Source organism: Poecilia reticulata, chromosome 20 (assembly GCF_904066995.2).
Source record: "Poecilia reticulata chromosome 20, P_reticulata-male-v2, whole genome shotgun sequence".
NCBI classification, from domain to species: Eukaryota; Metazoa; Chordata; class Actinopteri; order Cyprinodontiformes; family Poeciliidae; genus Poecilia; species Poecilia reticulata.
The window spans coordinates 18729482-18749787 of record NC_088849.1 but is presented as its reverse complement, the minus strand read 5'-3'; the positions used below and the strand labels follow the sequence as shown (position 1 = coordinate 18749787).

Genomic DNA, 20306 nt, shown 5'->3' with positions numbered 1-20306 from the left:
AAGGAATAGAGATGAACTATAAGGGACTTTTAAAGTATGGCACAAAAAATTAAACATGTATCAGTGTCTGCTGTAAGGCATCATAAGGAAAATTGTAACAAGTACAAAACCTAGAATAGCCAGAAGCCTCTTTAAGGTGATTTACTGAACATTTTTGACTTAAAAAAAAACAAAAACACAACATGATAAAGGAGAGAGTTAACAACTCATTATTATAATACTAACAAAAATATGCTTTAGTCAAAATTCAAAGTTAAACTTTAGTTCGTTTCAGAAAACGATCCTGGCTCGTCCACAGATCTCCGTCTTTGACGTTTTGAAGTGATGCCAGGTGACCCCTCAGTTTCCAGAAGCACGTTTTCCTGCTCTCACTGGCACTGATGCTTCAGAGAAAACAGAAAGCTTTTGTTTTAAATTAATTCCAAAATTAGACAAAACAAATGGGAAATGTACCAAGTTGTTTATTAATCCCTTCTATGGCATCCTTCTCCTTTTCTTTTTGGAAAATTTCACTGAGCCATTTTGTGGAATGGTCATTACGATCCTTTTCTGCTTTGTCTATTTCTTCCACCGCTGCACAGTACCGATGAAGCACATCTACCATAAAGAAAAAAAAAAAGAATAAATAAATTTTCTATACACAAACACATAATATAACCAGTTCAGAATCCTGATTCTCATCATTGTCTGCCGTTTTAGTCTAGATTTGCTGCCAATTAAAAAAACGATGACACAATTTTTAGCCAATTTCAGCGGTGACCTCCTGCTTAACTCTAGATTATATGCAGAGAAGTCCATTGTCAGATTAGTGACTGCATTAGCAACACCTGGCAGCTACTATTCCTAAATACTATGGAAGAAATAAGGGTATATAATCCTATTGACAAACAGGTTCCTTACTGATTAATTAATGATGATAATAAATATTAAATTTAACCAAACAATATTTCGATACAACAGGATGAATAAAAATGATTGAAAAGCTGTCACCTATTTGTTTCTTCAGTTCTTCGTAATTATCTGGTAGAGGAGCTCCAAACACTTTCAGCTTGTCAATCGGTGGCGCTCTGTTCTGTGAACCTCCAAATTTGCCCTTGGCACTGACTCTTTCCCCGGTTCGGGTCAGTATGGTGGGGCACTGTATATCCTTGTCCACAAGCTGCAAAAGACAATACATTCATCTGCTAAACAAGCTCAAGCTGGTCAGCATGGCAGGTTGATTAGCATGACCGCCAGCGGTCAGCTAAAACCACTCACCGCTTTTCTGTAGTTGGTGGCTGAGACTAAGTCATCCATCAGAATCGTGTCGCCAAGGATGTTTTTAAACACTGGCAAAGAAAAGAAGAGGGAAGCTTTCAGATATGTGATAATTTACCCAAAACCCTGGAGTGACAGTAATGTGATTGTAGAAAATACACAAACAACAAACAGAAATAGCTGGGAAAAATTTTAAAGTTGAAAAAAACAAAAAAGATCAGAAGTCATAAACAAGAGAAACTTGAATCAAGAGGAAAGTAATCACCTTTTATCAGGTTATTTCGATCACAACTCAGCTCTTTGTCACGATAAATCAGGTGTTTTCTGGCAAAGGTTGGGTTTCCAGAAGGTTTAAAAAGTTCTTGATGGTTTATTATATGTGGCAGGGGTCTATAAGATATGGTAAATAAAAAAAATGTATCCAAAAGATGGAATTATGAATTTACAGTACTGCAAAATGGATTCTCATTGTCAACTTTGCATGAAAAGGCAGAAGACATTTTACTAACAATTTTAGATAAATGCCTACATCTTATTGAATCAGTCATTTAAGCTTATGCTGTCAGGTCATTATTTTTCCAGAGATCAACTAAAAATGATTTTTCTGTAACTGATTCTGAAGCACGGTCAATATTAACAATATTGTCAATATTATTTTATCAAATATAATTGCAGATTCAGACCAGAAAACAATATTACAAAAAATAACCACATCTTTGTCCAAAATAGGCAGCAGATGCTCAGTCATAATATGTACATGGTGTGTTATTAATCAAAGCAGCTCCACAATGTTACATGTCATTCTGCAGAGTTGCATTTTTACATTTTTTCCAGATTTTGTCTCCCCCTTGTGGTAACGGAACAATAACAAAAGCGATGCTAATGCATATCCTGTTTGTATTTACAGGAATATGCATGATTCAGAAAAAGCACAGGTAAAATAATTATAGGAAAATATTACAAAAGCTTCTAAAAACACTCAAAAAGTAACTCTTAGAATGAATCAAAAATATTTATTCCAATAGAGTTTAAACATTTTTTTGTTTTTGTTTTACAAAATATTGTTGTACCCGTCTTTATGTTGCCCAAGAATACTGTCGAGGGCCATAACCTGCTGATCGCCCCGTGTGTCTTCATAAAGTTTCTGAGCTGCTGTTGTCGTCATGGTGATGACACAGTCCATGTCTCCCTGCAGGTGCCAGGAGATGACCCTTGCAACATCATCATCTGCAACAAAGGCCAGTTCACCAACCTGCAATCAGCAAGACAAAACTTGTAAACATGAACATCTAAAGGAATACTGCTTTGAAAGTTCTCATCACCATTCCAAGAACGTCAGGCCCGCTGAAATTTCTATGAATGGAAAAGATTCTTCTTGGAGTTTTCTCTATTGTTTCCAATTCAGAGGTCTTCTGCTTTAGGCATCTTTTAATATCTGTGATCTGAGAAAGTTAAATATACATGAATGCCACCTTTAAAAAATAAATAACTGCAACTTAAGGAGAAAAAGAAAAGTAAAAGTTCTTCAAAACGTACTGATAACTGGTGTTCTGTTTTTATGCCTCTTTCTTTCATTCAGCTCATTTCTGAGAGAAACTTCTTTCCTAGTTGAGACGTCGACATTATCTATAGTGAGAAGAATATATTAATCTGTAAACTACACAGAAACAGGGAACATAAGTGATAAATGGGGCTGAGAGGAATGTTGACAACATGTTAGCTCAGAAAATCAAGAATCAATTCCAAGCCGGGATTTGAACCCAGGACCTCCTTGTGGCAAAGCAACAAAGCTCAGCATGTAACCCACACAGGGAAACAGTAAATATCACAAACAGAAGTCTTACTTTTCAGCAAATCCTTCTGATCGCAAATTTTATGAAAGAATTTATTGCATTCTTTTACAGCCTCAGTCAGTTCATCCTTCTTCTTCATCAGTTCAACTTTTTTTTGTTGGTTCTCAAAATCTAAAAGATCAACAGGAAGACAAAAGTCTTCAGGACAAACAATTGATACACCAAAAGCAGTTTTTTTGTAAACAAAAAAAGAACTTTGACATGCTTTGTACTTTTAGTGCAGTAAAGCAGGTCTCCTTTTGAATCCAGATGAGTATTTGTTCTGGATTTCTTTTTCAAGAAACTAAAACTGTGATTATCTGATAAAGTTCATAGTGGATTCACCAAAGTGGGTCAGGGATATAATTTTTGTTGGCTGGATATTAAAACCATTTTTTCTGATCTCAACAAGTGCTATTATCAAAAGACATTGTCTGAGTATATGAGAATGTCAGCACCCTTCAAATATAAATGACCTTATTTGACTGTTTTAGAAAGAATTAAAAAAGCTTTTGAAATGATTAGTCATAACTTTAAATGTGAAGAACTTCTATTTTGACCAGTCTTTTTTTAAAAAAAGAAAAAATGTTCCTTGATTGGATAAGTGGACATTATTTGCATTTAAAAAGATAGTTTCTTTAAAGAAGTAAGAGCAGGATTCATTATTTTTTGCAAGTTAGTACCACACATAGGAGAAATCTTAAGAATGTACCAGTTTTGCACAAGTAGAAAATCTTTGTTATAAAATACATTTTGTACAATTTACCGTTATAAAAATGGAAGGGCAGTTCAAAGGGACTCAGAGATGTGGGAGGATTTGTCACTTCTGGTTTGAAGTGTAGAACATATCTGCTTCCATTCTCACCAGGACTGTCCTCCATGATCGCTAAACTCTAAGGGTGAGAAGGTATGAAGCTTTTTATAAGGACAACAAACTTATAAAAATAATTTGTCCAGCAGAAGGAATGTTACTTACATTGATGAGGACACTTCCTTCTATCAACTTAACTGAAATGATGTTAGTTTTTCCATCAAACAGAGGGAGGATTCTGCTTCTTTCTTCTTCAGGACACTTTATTGAGATGGACACAGTACCATTCAGGTTCTGCCCGGCTGAATTTCCAAACTGATCCTTGAAAGAGTCAAACAAACTTGCAGCTGTCAGTTGCAAATTACAAGTGTAGCTTTTACAGAGAAAGAAATTCAAAGTTGTGAATTGTGAATCCATAAGAGGACGTTAGCTCACCGTTATCTTCAAAGTCATGTTTTCAACCAAGATTCGATTGGCCATCTCTGTAATAGTTTAAGTAGCACATATACCTTAATATGCTTTAATACACACAGTGGAAACCGTCTTGGCACTTCTGCAGAAGCTAATAATTGCAGTTTTCCTTATCTTCCCACTTGGGGTGCAGCCAATCAGCACCAAGGGAAATGAACGCTGCTCTTTGATTGGCTGCTTTTCACATGGCAGCCAATGGAGTGTAGTTTCTTTAGGATATTTTAGATTAGCTCAATAAAAAAATCTACAAGTAGACAAATATTTACATAAATAATTTGCTGCCAAGTTCCTCAAAAAAAAGGAAGCAAAATGCAAATAGGTGAATCCAGGAATATCGTGAAAGACAGTTAATTTGTTTGTACCACAGTTTGTCTCAGATGGTCACACATCACACAAGTTTTAGTCTCTTTACATGGACTATTTGTTTCAAATTTAGAATTGATTAAAATAATTTAGTCTTGAGCTCTTAATGGACAGGCCCCCAAATACATCACAGATCTTTTAATTCCTTATTCTTCTGCCTGCCCTCTCTGGTACTCACATCAGAACCTCCTGCACTCTGCAAAGCACTTTGTCAATTTATCTGTGAAAGGTGCTGTATAAATATACACACATATATATATTTTAATTGTCAACTAAATGTAAAGTGGCTTTCGAAGGTATTTTTGAACGTTTTCAGCCACAGTCTTCATTTTATCATATTAGCATTTATGTGATCTACCAAGAAAACGTAGTGCATAAATGTTATGAGGAAGGAAAAGAATAGATTCAAATCTTTTACAAGTAAAAATCATAAAACAGCTTCACAGTAATGGCTTCATGCAGTTACTCAGAAACAGCTTCATCTTCCTCTTGTATCATGTCCAACAAAGTTCCTCAGCAATTCAGAGAAATCATTTGTAATAAAGGCAAACAGGATTGTAGCTCAGATGCCTCTAGTCATTCTTAGTGAGATTTAATGCACTGATATACAGTGTAGTAGGTCATAATGTGAGTCATGCACAATATGTCCTCATTGGTGTAATGGCCAGTTTACTACATCATGGCTTATGTCTGTGGACATTACAGAGTCTCATCTGTTCAGTCCTGGAGGCTCGCAGTGGGTCGTGTGTATGCAGGCTTGTTTGTTTGAAGGGAAACCTTGCGATGTCAAAAGTCATTAAGAAGAACTCGTTTCTGCTGATTCAAACTGTAACAAACGTATTTCTTCTTCCATTTTCTTCTGTAATTAATTTCGTCACATGAAGACTCAGCAATTTGTATGTGTCTTTTCATGCTAATTGATTCACTAAACAGCCTCTCAGAAACTGTATAACTTATGAATGTATTTGTCTTTTTAATGGATTTGCGGAAAGCTTAGGTTTAACTTCAGGGCATCTGAATTTTTATTACAACACTCAGTTTTAGAGCTCAAAATCGGCCTCCACAGAGTCATTGCTTCATTTGCCATCCGTGCTGCAGATGGCTTTATAGTTTTATTCATCAACAAATTTAAATTCTGTATTTTTTATTTTTACTTTGATTTGAGTCTCAGGAAATATGAGGAAAAACAACCTGTCTGTTCAGTTGATCTTGTTTGGATGTTCTAAAACAGTGTTGCTGCATTTCCAGTGTTTCTAGTAGAAAAGATGAGAATGGGAAATGCTCAGTACATGCTGGGATAGGCTGCAGCACTGAATGGAAATAAGTTGGTGATGGGAATAAACAAGCAGCAGAACTAAAACTATAGGAAGTTGAATGAAAACAGCGTCTGTCAGGCGGTTGCATCCGTGAACTCAATCCTCCACCACAGAACAGGTCGGCTGCCTGCTGGAAGCTTCATAAGCGCTTCTCTGGCCTGCGTTTGGGACTCTGCTGGCTCTCTGTTCTGGTCCTGGAGTGGACGGATCAGTCTTTTTTTTTCATGTTTTTTTCCCTCCTGGAAGCAAATCTTTTCTTCCAGCCAGACTTATCATACAACAGTTGGAGCTTAAGCTCCTTTAATACAGTTCTTCAGGTGACGGAAACCGGTTTTGTAATGATCTTATATATATATAGTGTTAGTTTTTCAGTATATATTATTTTCTTTTTGCAACTGCAGCGGCTGGAAACCTATTTTGAGTAGCTCAAACATGGACCGGATGTGCGCTTTTATTGTGAAAGCAGCACGTAAATGGGTGTACCATAATGTCTAGAGCTGCCGCGCACTTGTACATCGTGTGCTGGGCCGGCTGGACGCAGAGCCGGCCAGCCTTACCGCGGTGCCGGAGAAGGAGCTAAAGTCCTATAAAGTTCGATCTCCAATGCTGGATGATCAGCTGGTAAACCCACCAAGGTCGGTAACATTTTTTGGAGAAAGCCCACAAGCTTAGTGCCGCTCTCTACTTTCTCTGGTAAGTTAATGATTTTTAAATTTTTACGCCGACCGCGGTTCTCTAAGTTATGTCATCCATTTTTAGCTGCAGATGTTCCACCAGCTTCTCCATGGCGGCTATGCTTGTCCCGTGGGCACCGAGACCGTCCTCTGTCCCGGAGATTCTCCCCTCGGCCTCCTCCATGCGTTTTTCCAAGTCCGCCGCTCTATAGGGAGCTCTCCACCGCCAACAGAGGCTTTTAAATCGCCCAGTGCGACATCAATAGTATCGAGTCGAGTGCCGATTGATGCATCCATATCTTTGATCCGGTGAACCCATTGACTTTACCTCAGAAGATATCAGCTTCATAGATGTTTGGTTGGTTAGCTCTGATGCGCTAGCATTAGCTTCGGCCTGACTGGGACCCGTCAGAACGATTTTCTTCTTGGTGGAAGAACCCGCCGGGGAAAAAATGGGAAATCTTTTTCACGATGTGATCTAGGCATCACCGAAGTGTTTCAAAGTCGACAAAGACGTATTTAACTGGAGGAAGTTATGAAAACATTTTAAGCCTAGAGCAGAAAAAAGCTTCAAACCTCCTTCTTTGTCCGGATCACGTGACCTCTCTTCCCAGTCTCACTTTCAACTTGTGCTTAAAGTGCACATGTTAAACTACACACCAGTTTTTAAATTGGGTTTATAGACAAAGTAAAACCGGAGTTATGCTTAAATATCTAAACTATATTTTTCCGAATGTCAGAGAAATGCTAAACGGGCTTTTCTGGGAATGTAACAGGAAATGAGCTTCCAAACGTAAAATATGGAACGCAACATTAGATTCCTTTGTTATTGGAAATCTCACATCTTCAACAAATAATTATGGTCTGTATTTTGTTGCTAAGAAACAAAGTAAAGTTGTTCAAGTTATGTTGAAAGAGAACCAGAACGGCGTAGTGGCAAAAGCAGTGAGATCGCAAAATTGATGCAAAGTTTGGATACCAGAGCGATCGGTGGCATCCCCTTGGTGATTTGTTTTCAGCTTAGTGGTTTCTGTTCTGTAAAGGATTATGTGAAGAATGAACAGCAGCAGCAGGCAGCTCTGCTTTGAGCCGGAAGACGAAAAGGAGTCTGGGGGTTTTATTTTTTGCATTTGCGGCTCATTCAGTGAATGTTTTGTAACCAGGAAATGCTTGAATGTAATATGACGTCCATTTTATTCAATTTCCTCAAATGTACCACATTTCTAAAACACCCAATGAAAAGGTGTTGTCGGTATGTTGTTGGGGAGAGAAGAGACTTGAGGTGCGAGATGCTCTGGAGAGTTTTGGAGACGGGAAGAGACCGGAGAGCAGTGACGCTTTGGATTTTACTAGGAGTGTTTTGGATGAGTTTATTAGACAATAAGTGTGTTAGATGGAATTTGTAAATGTGTGTGCAGTGTTTGTAGCAGTTTTGTTGGTCTGTGTGTCAAAATAAGCCATCGCTACATGGCTGCAGAGCCAGCTCTGATGCACGGAAGAGGAGCAGACAGCCCTCACCCCTCTATGCCAGTAAAATGGTCCCACAAGGCATCAAATACAGAACACACACCCACACACAACGGGCTTCTAGTGGCTTTGATGTACCAGTGATGTCACTCATGCTCTATGACATCACTAATGACTCCCTTTAATGCTAACTTATTTGCTGTACATGTCAGAAGAAGAACACTGAAGACAAGATGGACAGAACACGGGATCAAGAAAACCAGGAGCTAAAACAGACCGTCGAAGCACTCCGGCGAAAAGTTGAGAGCTTAAACTCTCGCCCTTGCAGGCCAAGTCGCCTGCAAGAACAATATAACCTCCTGGAGAGCAATTACAGCGCTATCCAGGAGCAGGTGGCGTCGGTTTCTGCAAGGCTGGATCAGAGAGAGAGAGAATGTCAGGATCACCGGACGGAGCTACAAACCTCTGAGGAGAAGATGGACCATCAGGCTAGAGAGCTGGACGATCTTTGGGGACAGCTCTATGATCTGCGCGGCCAGCAGCGGACCAATAAAAAAAGAATCAAGATCCTGACAAAGCAGACAGCAGAGGCGATGGACGAAGTTGTTCTCCTTCAACAAGGGCAGGCAGAAGAGAAGAAGCAGAAGCCAGCATCAGTTGTGAGAGAAGCCGCTGCATGGACAGGCACAGTTTTAAAGACCATGTACCAGTCGGGAACTTTGAGATATTTTGTCCCGTTTTGGATATTTTAGTTCCACTGGGTTGGTCTTTAAAACTGGTGCTTGCTCTACGAGGGAGTACCCAAAAGTTTCCAGTTTTTGTAGTGCGCGATTCTGCAGCTAGTTATTTGTTCAACCACGCCTTCTCAATCGGTATACCAAGCGGTGTTGATGTGGAAGGTTTCGTCTACCTGCAGTGAGTTTTCTTGGAAGAGCTGTTTTGTCCAGCCGTCGTTTTTCTTCATGGAGAAGTTTTATGAGCAGCGCGTGGCTGAAGTTTAGCTTCCTGCTCGGGGAAAAAAGCATCGGAAACCGTTCAAATGTTGAAGACCGCTTACAAGGATGACGCTATGTGTCAAGCTCAAGTTTACTCGTGGTTCACACTGCTTTAAAAATGGTGAAATGTCAATTGATCAACTGCTTTTTTCCGGCTTCACAGCGCAGCTGTGAAGTTTTGCTTCCTGCTCCGGAAAAAAAAGCAGTTGATGTTCAATTGACATTTCACCATTTTTTCAAGCGGGTGAACCACGAGTAAACTTGAGCTTGACATATAGCGTCATCCTTGTAAGCGGTCTTCAACATTTGAACGGTTTCCGATGGTTTTTTTCCCCGAGCAGGAAGCAAAGCTTCAGCCACGCGCTGCTCATAAAACTTCTCCGTGAAGAAAAACGACGGCTTGTTAAAACAGCTCTTTCAAGAAAACTCACTGCAGGTAGACGAAACCTTCCTCATCAACACTGCTTGGCACACTGATTGAGAAGGCGTGGTTGAACAAATAACTAGCGGCAGAATCGTGTACTACAAAAACTGCGCGTGCAGCAGCGTCATTCTGGAAACTTTTGGGTACCCCCTTGTAAATGCTGGCTTCTCGAGTCGCTGCTGGCTTCTCGAATCGCTGCAGTCTGCCCGAGTCGCTGGTGGCCGTCCTCGACTCGCTGCTGGCTTCCTGAATCGCTGCAGGCTGCCTGACTCTCTGGTGGCCGTCCTCGACTCGCCGGTGGCCTTCCTCGTCTCGCCGGTGGCCGTCCTAGACTCGCCGGTGGCCGTCCTCGACTCGCCGGTGGCTCTCCTCGACTCGCCGGTGGCCGTCCTCGACTCGTCGGTGACAGACACCAGAGGCCGTCCTCGACTCGCCGGTGGCCCTCCTCGACTCGCCGGTGGCTCTCCTCGACTCGCCGGTGGCCCTCCTCGACTCGCCGGTGGCCCTCCTCGACTCGCCGGTGGCCCTCCTCGACTCGCCGGTGGCCCTCCTCGACTCGCCGGTGGCCCTCCTCGACTCGCCGGTGGCCCTCTTCGACTCGCCGGTGGCTCTCCTCGACTCGCCGGTGGCCCTCCTCGACTCGCCGGTGGCCCTCCTCGACTCGCCGGTGGCCCTCCTCGACTCGCCGGTGGCCCTCCTCGACTCGCGGGTGGCCGTCCTCGACTCGCTGGTGGCCCTCCTCGACTCGCTGGTGGCCCTCCTCGACTCGCTGGTGGCCGTCCTCGACTCGCTGGTGGCCGTCCTCGACTCGCTGGTGGCCGTCCTCGACTCGCTGGTGGCCGTCCTCGACTCGCTGGTGGCCGTCCTCGACTCGCTGGTGGCCCTCCTCGACTCGCTGGTGGCCCTCCTCGACTCGCTGGTGGCCGTCCTCGACTCGCTGGTGGTCGTCCTCGACTCGCTGGTGGCCGTCCTCGACTCGCTGGTGGCCGTCCTCGACTCGCTGGTGGCCGTCCTCGACTCGCAGGTGGCCGTCCTCGACTCGCTGGTGGCCGTCCTCGACTCGCAGGTGGCCGTCCTCGACTCGCAGGTGGCCGTCCTCGACTCGCCGGTGGCCGTCCTCGACTCGCCGGTGGCCCTCCTCGACTCGCCGGTGGCTCTCCTCGACTCGCCGGTGGCCCTCCTCGACTCGCCGGTGGCCCTCCTCGACTCGCCGGTGGCTCTCCTCGACTCGCCGGTGGCTCTCCTCGACTCGCCGGTGGCTCTCCTCGACTCGCCGGTGGCACTCCTCGACTCTCTGGTGTCTGTCTTCGACTCTCTGGTGTCTGTCCTCGACTCTCTGGTGTCTGTCCTCGACTCTCTGGTGTCTGTCTTCGACTCTCTGGTGTCTGTCTTCGACTCTCTGGTGTCTGTCTTCGACTCTCTGGTGTCTGTCTTCGACTCTCTGGTGGCTCTTTTCCACTCTGTGGTGGCTCTTTTCCACTCTGTGGTGGCTCTTTTCCACTCTCGTGGCTCTTTTCAACTCTCGTGGCTCTTTTCAACTCTCGTGGCTCTTTTCAACTCTGGTGGCTCTTTTCAACTCTGGTGGCTTTTTTTTAACTCTGGTGGCTCTTTTCAACTCTCTGGTGGCTCTTTTCAACTCTCTGGTGGCTCTTTTCAACTCTCTGGTGGCTCTCCTCAACTCTCTGGTGGTTCTATATGGAGGACCAAAACTGACATAAAAATAAATATATCAATAAAATAATAAATATATATCCAACATAATAATAAATAAAAGAATCAATATAAAAATAAAAGTAGAAATATATAAATAAAAGAATAAAATAATATACATATCCAACATAATAATAAATAAAGTAATCAATTTATGTCTAAATTCATTGGAATGTTACTGAAAAGTTTTTGTAATTTCAATAATTCTGGTAAAAATGCACATTACATAAATTCAGTACAAATAAGGTAATAAATTCAACACTTTCTATTCGTTTTCACTTTCTACGTGAACGTACAGCTACTGCAGCTGATCCAGGTGTTTGTGTGTCGGCCAGATGTCTCCCGCTTCCTCTCATCTGGTTCTTTTATTATTATGTTTCGTATATATATAACTTTATTTGTTTATTTATATATTTCTACTTTTATTTTTATATATTTTTTATATTTATATATTTTTTATATTTATATATATATTTATTATTTTATTGATATATTTATAAGAATATATATTTTGATAAGAAATAAAAGCATAAATATATAGTTTGCTTTGTACTGAATTTATGTAATGTATATTACATATACACCGCTCTGTCAGTGCTGTAACGTTTAGAGATTCACTTTAACCCACTTTAGCATAAATTCATCATTTGTGTTTTAAGAAGGGATGAAAGTTATCGATTGAGTTAATCTAAAGTTGATTGATTGATAGGCCCGTCGCAATAAATCAGTTCATTGTATAATAAACCCAATATTTTCAGTTTGCATAATTTAACGTTTTTCCAAAAACTGGATAATTCTTCAGTTAGACATTTAGGACAATTGTTTCCAGAGATTTCATAATTCATTTTATTCACTTTATGTATACCATTTAAAATGTTTTCCACTTCCAGCGTTTAAAGTTTATTCATCTTTGAGAATGTTCTTGTACAACACCATTATATTAATTAAAAATGGTTTCAAAACAACAATGTCGTCGTTGATCGCAGTACCTTTTATCATGAAGGGCTAATTATTTTATAAAACAATGAATTTAACAAAATAAATTACCATTTTGTCTCATCTGTTAAAATACAGGCTAAATGAACAGAAATTTATTTATTTTTCTCATGATTAAACACTCATAGGTCCATGGACGCATATTCCCGTCATTTTTACAGCAAGACTCCGCCTCCCCAGTCTCACTTTATTTTTTATTTTTTTATTGATTTTTATAACTGTATACAACATCAACACAAGTAAACAAAAACAACCCACCCTAAATCAACAAGGAGCACTGCAGTATCCGCATAAAAACATACATGTAGCCTACATACACAAAGTACAGATAGACATTCCCGGGCCTGGTTCCAAGTAGTCAAACTGTTGGACAGCCAAGTGAGTAATACATAAGATTGGGATTCCAGATCCAACCATAAAGAGTTCACTCTATTCATAAACCAATTTGATATGATTTTAAGTTGTGCTGACCAATAATAAAGCTGCAGGGATGGTAACGATAGACCTCCAAGATGTTTTGGTTTAGTTAATATAGAAAACTTGACTCTTGGCTGTTTATTGTCCCAGATAAAGCGAGATAAATAAAAATTTAGTGATTTGAAGTGTGCAGAGGATAAGTAGCAGGAAAGATTTTGATATGAATAGTTGAGTCACGGAAGGATGTTCATTTTTATAGTGTTAATTCTCCCTAAGAAAGAGGTTGGTAGGGAAGCCCATTTTATTAAATAATTTTTTATCTTCTGAATTAAAGGTGAATAATTAGTTTAAAAGAGATCATTGAGATCAGGTGTAACAAAAATACCCAGATATTTGAAGCCTCTCATAGACATTTGAAAGGGAGATTGCATCAACCTTTCTGGGGGGATGCTGAAAGGGGTGGCAACAGACTTTCCTATGTTGATTTTGTATCCTGACAAAGCACTGAATGTAGCCATAGACTCCAGGATAGCTGGAATTGATTTCTCAGGATTGCACATATACAAAAGCACATCATCTGCGAGTAATGAAATCACATGGTTTCTACTCCCTATATTAATTCCAGATACATCTGGATTAGTCCTGGTGATCTCGGCCAGAGGTTCAATAAACAATGTAAACAATAAGGGCGAAAGGGGGCACCCCTGCCTACAACCGCTATGATTCTTGAAGGGCTCAGACATCAAACCATTTGTGTTAACTGAGGCTGTTGGGTCTGAGTAAAAACTTTTAACCAGGTTGATAAAATTTGGGCCCAGACCAAATTTATATAACACCTGAAAAAAAAAAAAAAAACGGCCATTCGACGTGGTCGAAAGCCTTCTCGGCATTGAGGTAAACAATTACTGCTTCTACCTTCTTTTAAAAGCCAACTAATGGAGGAGTGTCTCCATGAGGGGGGGTTGCCATTTCTCAAAATGTCATCAACTGCGGGCATGAATATTGGTTGAATCTCAGGCCAAAATGACTTGAAAAATTCCAACGGAAACCCGTTGGGTCCAGGACATTTTCTGTTTGGCATAGATTTAATTGCAGCCCAAACTTCCTCCGGAGTGATAGCAGCATCTAAGAAGGTACGATCCTCTTCCGTGACAGAAGGTAGAGATGCACTGCTCAAATAAGAGGCGACATCTTCTGGGTCAGCCACGTCCGTGTTGTATAGGTTGTATAGAGATATATAAAAATCCCGGAAAGTGCTGTTAATAATTATTGGGTTGTATGTAATGTCCTTGTTCTGCATTCTTATATTAATTAAGCGACTACTATCTTGATTTTTCAATAAATGGGAAAGCATGCGACTGGACTTATTAGTATTTCTGTTTTGTATAATGTAGTGTTTTCTGAACTTGACAAGTGTAGTCTATATTAAGCTCAGACTTAACAGCCATTCGTCCCTTTAAATTGGACAATGTTGGTGACTGTTTGTGTATTTGCTCCAGTCGGATCAACTCCCTTTCAAGGCCGGTTCTCCTCTCTGCTAGAGCCGCTTTTTGGTGAGAACTATAAGATGACCGCGCAAAGTAGCTTTTGCTGCATCCCAGATTATAGCAGAAGATACAGGAGAGTTTTTGTTGTCGAGCCAGAACTGCAATAGGTTACTCCGGACAAAGTTGCAAAAGGATTTATTATCTAAAAAGGATGTATTGAATTTCCAGGTGAAAGTTCTAGGGATACGAAATAATGGATCGACATCTAAAACTACTGGTGCATGGTCCGACAAACATATGGGGTCTATGCTACAGCTTCGAACAGAATGTAAAAGCAACCTCGGGATAAAAAAACAATCCAATCTGGAATAAATATTATGGGGATGTGAATAAAATGTATAGTCCCTTGCTTTAGGATTTAAATGTCGCCAAATATCTATCAAACCAGTGTCCATGCATCAATTTTTTAGGACAGCTGAAGCTTTTGGGTTCGGCAGTTTTTCAGAAGAGGACCTGTCCAGAGATGCGTTTACTGCACAATTAAAGTCACCAGCCATAACTATTTATTGAATTCATTGTCGCTAGCCAGGGTGGCAACAGGGGTGGCAAGGCTGTACAGCAAACTGCTGTAATCCTTTGAAGACATCTGTTGTGGGGCTGGACATTTTAAAATCTGGGAGTAATCCAATTTACAAAAAATTTATTTTATGCTGTTGGTATATTCTGAGGGATTTTAGCAATAGAATCCAATCTAGGCATATTCTGGCTGATTTTAAGCATAGTGGAAACTTTTCTCCAAAAGCATAATATGTACCCAACAGTTAAGAAGTAAAAAAAATTAAATTTAACTAAGATAGTCAGTGTAGAGTTGGGATTCAGTGGTTTTTGAGCTACTTAATTATCCTTCCTCTAGTGTTAGCTTTCTGTTACTATCCATGGTGTTTGGGGTTCATTTACTCCGGTCTTAATATTAACAAAACAATTTACTCAAAATGTTTTTTATTGCCTATTTTACTTGTTAATCAAAAGTTTTGAGTGTGGTGTCCCATTACTGTTCAACGTCCACCTCATTTTCAATGACATTTGCAGTAGCACTTACTAGATGTTGGGGAAAAGAAAACCTCTCAGCATGTTAGACATTTCTCATCACTGTCCATTTTTAAAAGTCGTCTGAAAACTTACTTTTACTCATTGGCCTTCAACCCAACTGAGACCCGATTTCACAAGTTATTTTTATTGGTATTGATCTTATCTGTCTCCTTTTGTCATGCTTTCTTTATATTATTTATCTATTACTAATGTTGAGCACTTTTTTTCAGCTGTGGCTGGTTTTAAAGTGCTTTATAAATAAAGTTGATAATACACCTACTTCTATACTCAGGCTTTAAACATCAGTAAATGTATTTTGTGCTTTTAGTCTGAGTTATTTGATATTTTTTAGATTGTACCTTTGTTCGACTGACTTATTCTGTTTTAAAATGTGTTTTTTTGAGTAACTTAGGTTGAATGCACAGTTTACTTCTTCGGTTCTCATGAACAAATCCTCAATCACGTACTTCCTTCTCCTTATCTGACATCTGACCTGTTGCCTGAACTGAGGGATAGCAGAGTCAGGAGAACTTCCCCTTTGGGGATCAATATATGGCATGAATATTCAGAAACAATCCAATCCTTTTCCTGCACAGTTTCACGATTTGCTGATTTTAAAAGAAAAAAAGCTGCTTGGTTAAACAATAAATAGAATCACATGCAACTTGTGCCGTTTGTTTTCTATTTTGGGATTTGTGGCTCTTTATTCCACAAATACTTCATTCGAGCTACAAATAAAAAGTAACTCCCATTTACTGCAGTTTTTTCACCCTTCAAAATACCCATAAGGTCAGTTCTGTCAAGCTCGGCCTTCTAATATCTACGTTCGTCTCGACAGCTGCAGATTGATCATTTTCGTTCTGACAGGAGGCCCGGATCGATCTCGCCGTTTACTCATGTCTGGCATATAACCATTCATTTTAGCTTTTAAACTGGTTCTATTGATCCTGTGTCCAGACAGAGGGGTAATCAGTAGCCCAGCATCATGACCTGTTTGTTCTGAAGATCCTGCAGCTCCTCACCCTGACTCTCATACTGATAGGAGGAACCACAGAGCTCTGTTAGGTTAAAAGCTCATCTTCTGAAGTTGGGATATTTTTCCTTCAACGGGTTCCAGAGGAATCACCTCAAACCAAATGTTGGACTGGATTTTATTTCAATGTCATTTGTGAATGTTAGAGCCTCATTTTCAAAAGTGGAGCTATAAAGGTTGAAAAAGGTTATCATTAAGTCTCATCAACATCAATATCTCCACTAACTAAGAGGCAAAACAAATTTGTTTGATAAAGGAAAAACCTCTCAGACTCTGAGCTCAAAGCACCAAACTATTTTTTTATATCAAATAATTTTATTTCACATAATTATCGCGATAGAAGCCATTTGTTTGTTAAATACTTAATGAAACATATTTATCGTGTTTGTTGTAAATGACATATAGTCACAAAGAACGAGGTAATTAGTCCAAGTTTGTCGTTTATTGAACGTTCAGAAACTACAGCGGCTGTGATGCACCAAGACAAAGGTAAACAAAAGCAGTACCCTGCCGTACCCCCTTACTTTCACCCCTTCTCGTACATCATGTGAAAGCTTTACAGAGACGTTGCTCCCCATCTTGTCTGTACAAATCTGTCACTTCCTGTCTGATTTGCAGGACAGGCAGCTTACCTTCCTTCCCAGGAGAGCCATAAGTTACGGTGGGAATGTCTTTAGCCACGTTCAGGATTTGATTTTGAAGCGTCTGGCACCGTCCCCTCAGTCCTTCGATATCCTGAGCATGAGTTTGGACCGTGCCGTTCAGCTGGTGTAACTCTTCTTGTTTAGTTGTTGGTCACCTGGCACAACAAAGAACAAAAACTCCTCACAATGTGGCTTTGACTGCAGGGAAGTGGTCCGACAGGCTCCACCAGACCTCAGAATTCTTTTTTTTTTTTTTTTAGATTTGATCGTATAGTTTAAACAACAAATATAACAGTAAACTAATTTCCAAAAAAACAAAACATTCTTGTTCAATGAATCAATCAAAAATAACATTAACAGCAAAAAACGGTAAAATAACAGACAACTGTTACACCGGTTAACAGTCAAAACGCTCACAAAACATTTGTCTATATATATATATATATATATATATATATATATATATATATATATATATATATATATATATATATATATATACTTGCCTGCTTTGACTGCAGGCAAGTGGTCCGACAGGCTGAAAAATAAAAGACACAGTTAGCGTCGTGACTGAGTGGTCAGCCACGAACACCAACCGGCGCAGCTCCCACTCATAGTGTCACATTTTTCCAGCCCAACCACGAGAAAACCCCCACAAATTATATTTGTAGATGTCAAACACTCTTACAGTACCTCGCAGTTTGGCTGCTCCGGTGGACACGGTAAAAACTCCGGTTGCGCAAAGCTCTCCGTGCCTCCAACCACAGCGCAGCTCACGTTCTTGTGCACAACGTAGGCGCACCAGTTTCTGCAAAGAATGGCTTAAAATGTTCTATTCTGTCCTTTGCACTAACGTAATGAAGCGAATAACAAAAAAAAGACGTGCAGCCTACTCACTTGTTTCTCTGTCGCGTTTCGGGGGCAGAATACGCGTTTCCCTGAAACATGTTGTAATGAAACGGTGTTCCACTGATGAGAGGGAAAGTTATCAGAAAGTTTAAGAGATGCACTTCCCGCTTCATGGTGAAGGATATCAACACAAAACACCCAAAACAGGAAGATCTGAGATTATATTCAGCAGTGACCGAACAGTCTGGGAATCGGTCACAGATCTGTGGATTGTTTCTTCTTCTCTGCTTTGCGCACATATAAACGCGCTCCTGCCTTCCGGCATCTTGGATGTGACGTTTCAGGACCCCCTCCGAGCCGAACTGATGCGCCCCCTTTTCCACTAGGTAAGACCTGGTTACTGACTTTATTTCATTTTAAACAACTGAAACTAATCTGTTCGAGTCTTGCTCAATTTCATTAGAAAAATTATATAGGCTTAGGATTTATAATATATCACCAAGAGATTTAGGCAAATATTTTTTAAATCAAATAAGGAAACATCGTTTCCGATGTATTATATTGAATTTTTATTTTAAATTATTCAAGAATTTTAAATAGCATTATTAAAATGGAAAGGGCCATAGTGTCAATTTATATCACATTCAACATGCTGACAAGTTATAAAAAGCTACATATATCAAGTATGACTTGAGATAAATTTGACTTTGTAATTTACCATCTTTTTGTGAGGAAATAACATTATAATATCATGCAAAGCTAAAAAAAGTAGAAGAACAATAAAATTGTTATATAAAAGAAAAATTAGAGTGCCAGACCTTGACATTTCAGAGATAAAAAGGAATAAAGATGAACTATAAGGGACTTTTAAAGTAAGGCACAGAAAATTAAACATGTATCAGTGTCTGCTGTAAGGCATAAGGAAAATTGTAACAAGTACAAAACCTAGAATAGCCAGAAGCCTCTTTAAGGTGATTTACTGAACATTTTTGACTTAAAAAAACCCAAAAACACAACATGATAAAGGAGAGAGTTAACAACTCATTATTATAATACTAACAAATATATGCTTTTGTCAAAATTCAAAGTTAAACTTTAGTTCATTTCAGAAAACGATCCTGGCTCCTCCATGAATCTCCGTCTTTGACGTTTTGAAGTGATGCCAGGTGACCCCTCAGAATTTCCAGAAGCACGTTTTCCTGGTCTCACTGGCACTGATGCTTCAGAGAAAACAGAAAGCTGTTTAAATTAATTCCAAAATTAGACAAATAAAACAAATGGGAAATGTACCAAGTTGTTTATTAATCCCTTCTAGTTCCTTAGTCATGGCATCCTTCTCCTTTTCTTTTTGGAGAATTTCACTGAGCCATTTTGTGGAATGGTCATTACGATCCTTTTCTGCTTTGTCTATTTCTTCCACTGCTGCACAGTACCGATGAAGCACATCTACCATAAAGAAAAAAAAAAGAATAAATAAATTTTCTATACACAAACACATAATATAACCAGTTCAGAATCCTGATTCTCATCATTGTCTGCCGTTTTAGTCTAGATTTGCTGCCAATTAAAAAAACGATGACACAATTTTTAGCTAAGTTCAGCGGTGACCTCCTGCTTAACTCTAGATTATATGCAGAGAAGTCCATTGTCAGATTAGTGACTGCATTAGCAACACCTGGCAGCTACTATTCCTAAATACTATGGAAGAAATAAGGGTATATAATCCTATTGACAAACAGGTTCCCTACTGATTAATTAATAACGATAACAAATATTACATTTAACCAAACAATATTTTGACAGCAGGATGAATAAAAATGATTGAAAACTTGTCACCTATTTGTTCCTTCAGTTCTTCATAATTGTCTGGTAAAGGAGCTCCAAACACTTTCAGCTTGTCAATCGGTGGCGCTCTGTTCTGTGAACCTCCAAATTTGCCCTTGGCACTGACTCTTTCCCCGGTTCGGGTCAGTATGGTGGGGCACTGTATACACCTCTCCACAAGCTGCAAAAGACAATCTATCAGCTAACCGTCCTCCTGCTGGTTAACATGGCAGAATCCTGTCAGCTAAAACCACTCACCGCCTTTCTGTAGTTGGTGGCTGAGATTAAGTCATCCATCAGAATCGTGTCGCCAAGGAGGTTTTTAAACACTGGCAAAAAAAAACAAGAGGGACGTTTTCAGATATGTGATGATTTACCCAAAACCCTACTGGAGTGACAGAGTAATGTGAAAAATACACAAACAACAAACAGAAAAATATGGAAAAAATCTCAAAATTGAAAAAAAAAAAAGAAAAATATTATAAGCCATAAACAAGAGAAACTTGAATCAAGAGGAAAGTAATTACCTTTTATCAGGTTATTGTGATCACAACTCAGCTGTTTGTCACAATAAATCAGGTGTTTCCTGGCAAAGGTTGGGTTTCCAGAAGGTTCAAAAAGTTCTTGACGTTTTCTTATATGTGTGT

General features: G+C 39.8%; 2 protein-coding genes across 9 annotated transcripts in view; both read right to left on the bottom strand.

The window, feature by feature from the left end:
- Positions 1 to 126: 126 nt before the first annotated feature.
- LOC103456859 (structural maintenance of chromosomes flexible hinge domain-containing protein 1-like) lies at positions 127 to 8739 on the bottom strand. 4 transcript variants are annotated; one of them, XM_081601553.1, is made up of 13 exons: positions 8655 to 8739; positions 4336 to 4382; positions 4066 to 4221; positions 3856 to 3982; positions 3102 to 3221; positions 2794 to 2883; positions 2580 to 2699; positions 2328 to 2509; positions 1523 to 1647; positions 1258 to 1328; positions 991 to 1159; positions 454 to 597; positions 127 to 383 (listed from the first exon to the last, which is right to left on the bottom strand). In XM_081601553.1, the coding sequence occupies exons 6-13, from the start codon at positions 2830 to 2832 to the stop codon at positions 340 to 342; spliced, it is 894 nt and encodes a 297-aa protein (XP_081457679.1). In that variant the 5' UTR covers positions 2833 to 2883; positions 3102 to 3221; positions 3856 to 3982; positions 4066 to 4221; positions 4336 to 4382; positions 8655 to 8739; the 3' UTR covers positions 127 to 339. The 4 variants fall into 4 exon arrangements, with proteins under 4 accessions (XP_081457679.1, XP_081457680.1, XP_081457678.1 ...); XM_081601554.1 differs by lacking the exon at positions 4336 to 4382 and having other exon boundaries at positions 8655 to 8738; XM_081601552.1 differs by lacking the exons at positions 3102 to 3221; positions 8655 to 8739 and having other exon boundaries at positions 4066 to 4882.
- A 2390-nt stretch (positions 8740 to 11129) lies between these two features.
- Positions 11130 to 20306, bottom strand: part of LOC103456942 (structural maintenance of chromosomes flexible hinge domain-containing protein 1-like) — a 37214-nt gene continuing 28037 nt past the window's right edge. For 3 of the 5 annotated variants that reach the window (XM_081601546.1, XM_008396827.3, XM_081601547.1), the window contains 5 exons: positions 20187 to 20303; positions 19918 to 19988; positions 19672 to 19840; positions 19126 to 19281; positions 18390 to 19055 (listed from right to left, as the gene is read on the bottom strand). In XM_081601546.1, the coding sequence (XP_081457672.1) occupies positions 18931 to 19055; positions 19126 to 19281; positions 19672 to 19840; positions 19918 to 19988; positions 20187 to 20303 (638 nt within the window). In that variant the 3' untranslated portion in view covers positions 18390 to 18930. Of the gene's footprint in view, positions 11320 to 16974; positions 17142 to 17492; positions 17525 to 17679; positions 17795 to 17883; positions 17956 to 18389; positions 19056 to 19125; positions 19282 to 19671; positions 19841 to 19917; positions 19989 to 20186; positions 20304 to 20306 lie in introns of those variants that run through there. The other 2 variants (XM_081601545.1, XM_081601544.1) reach the window with 2 other exon arrangements.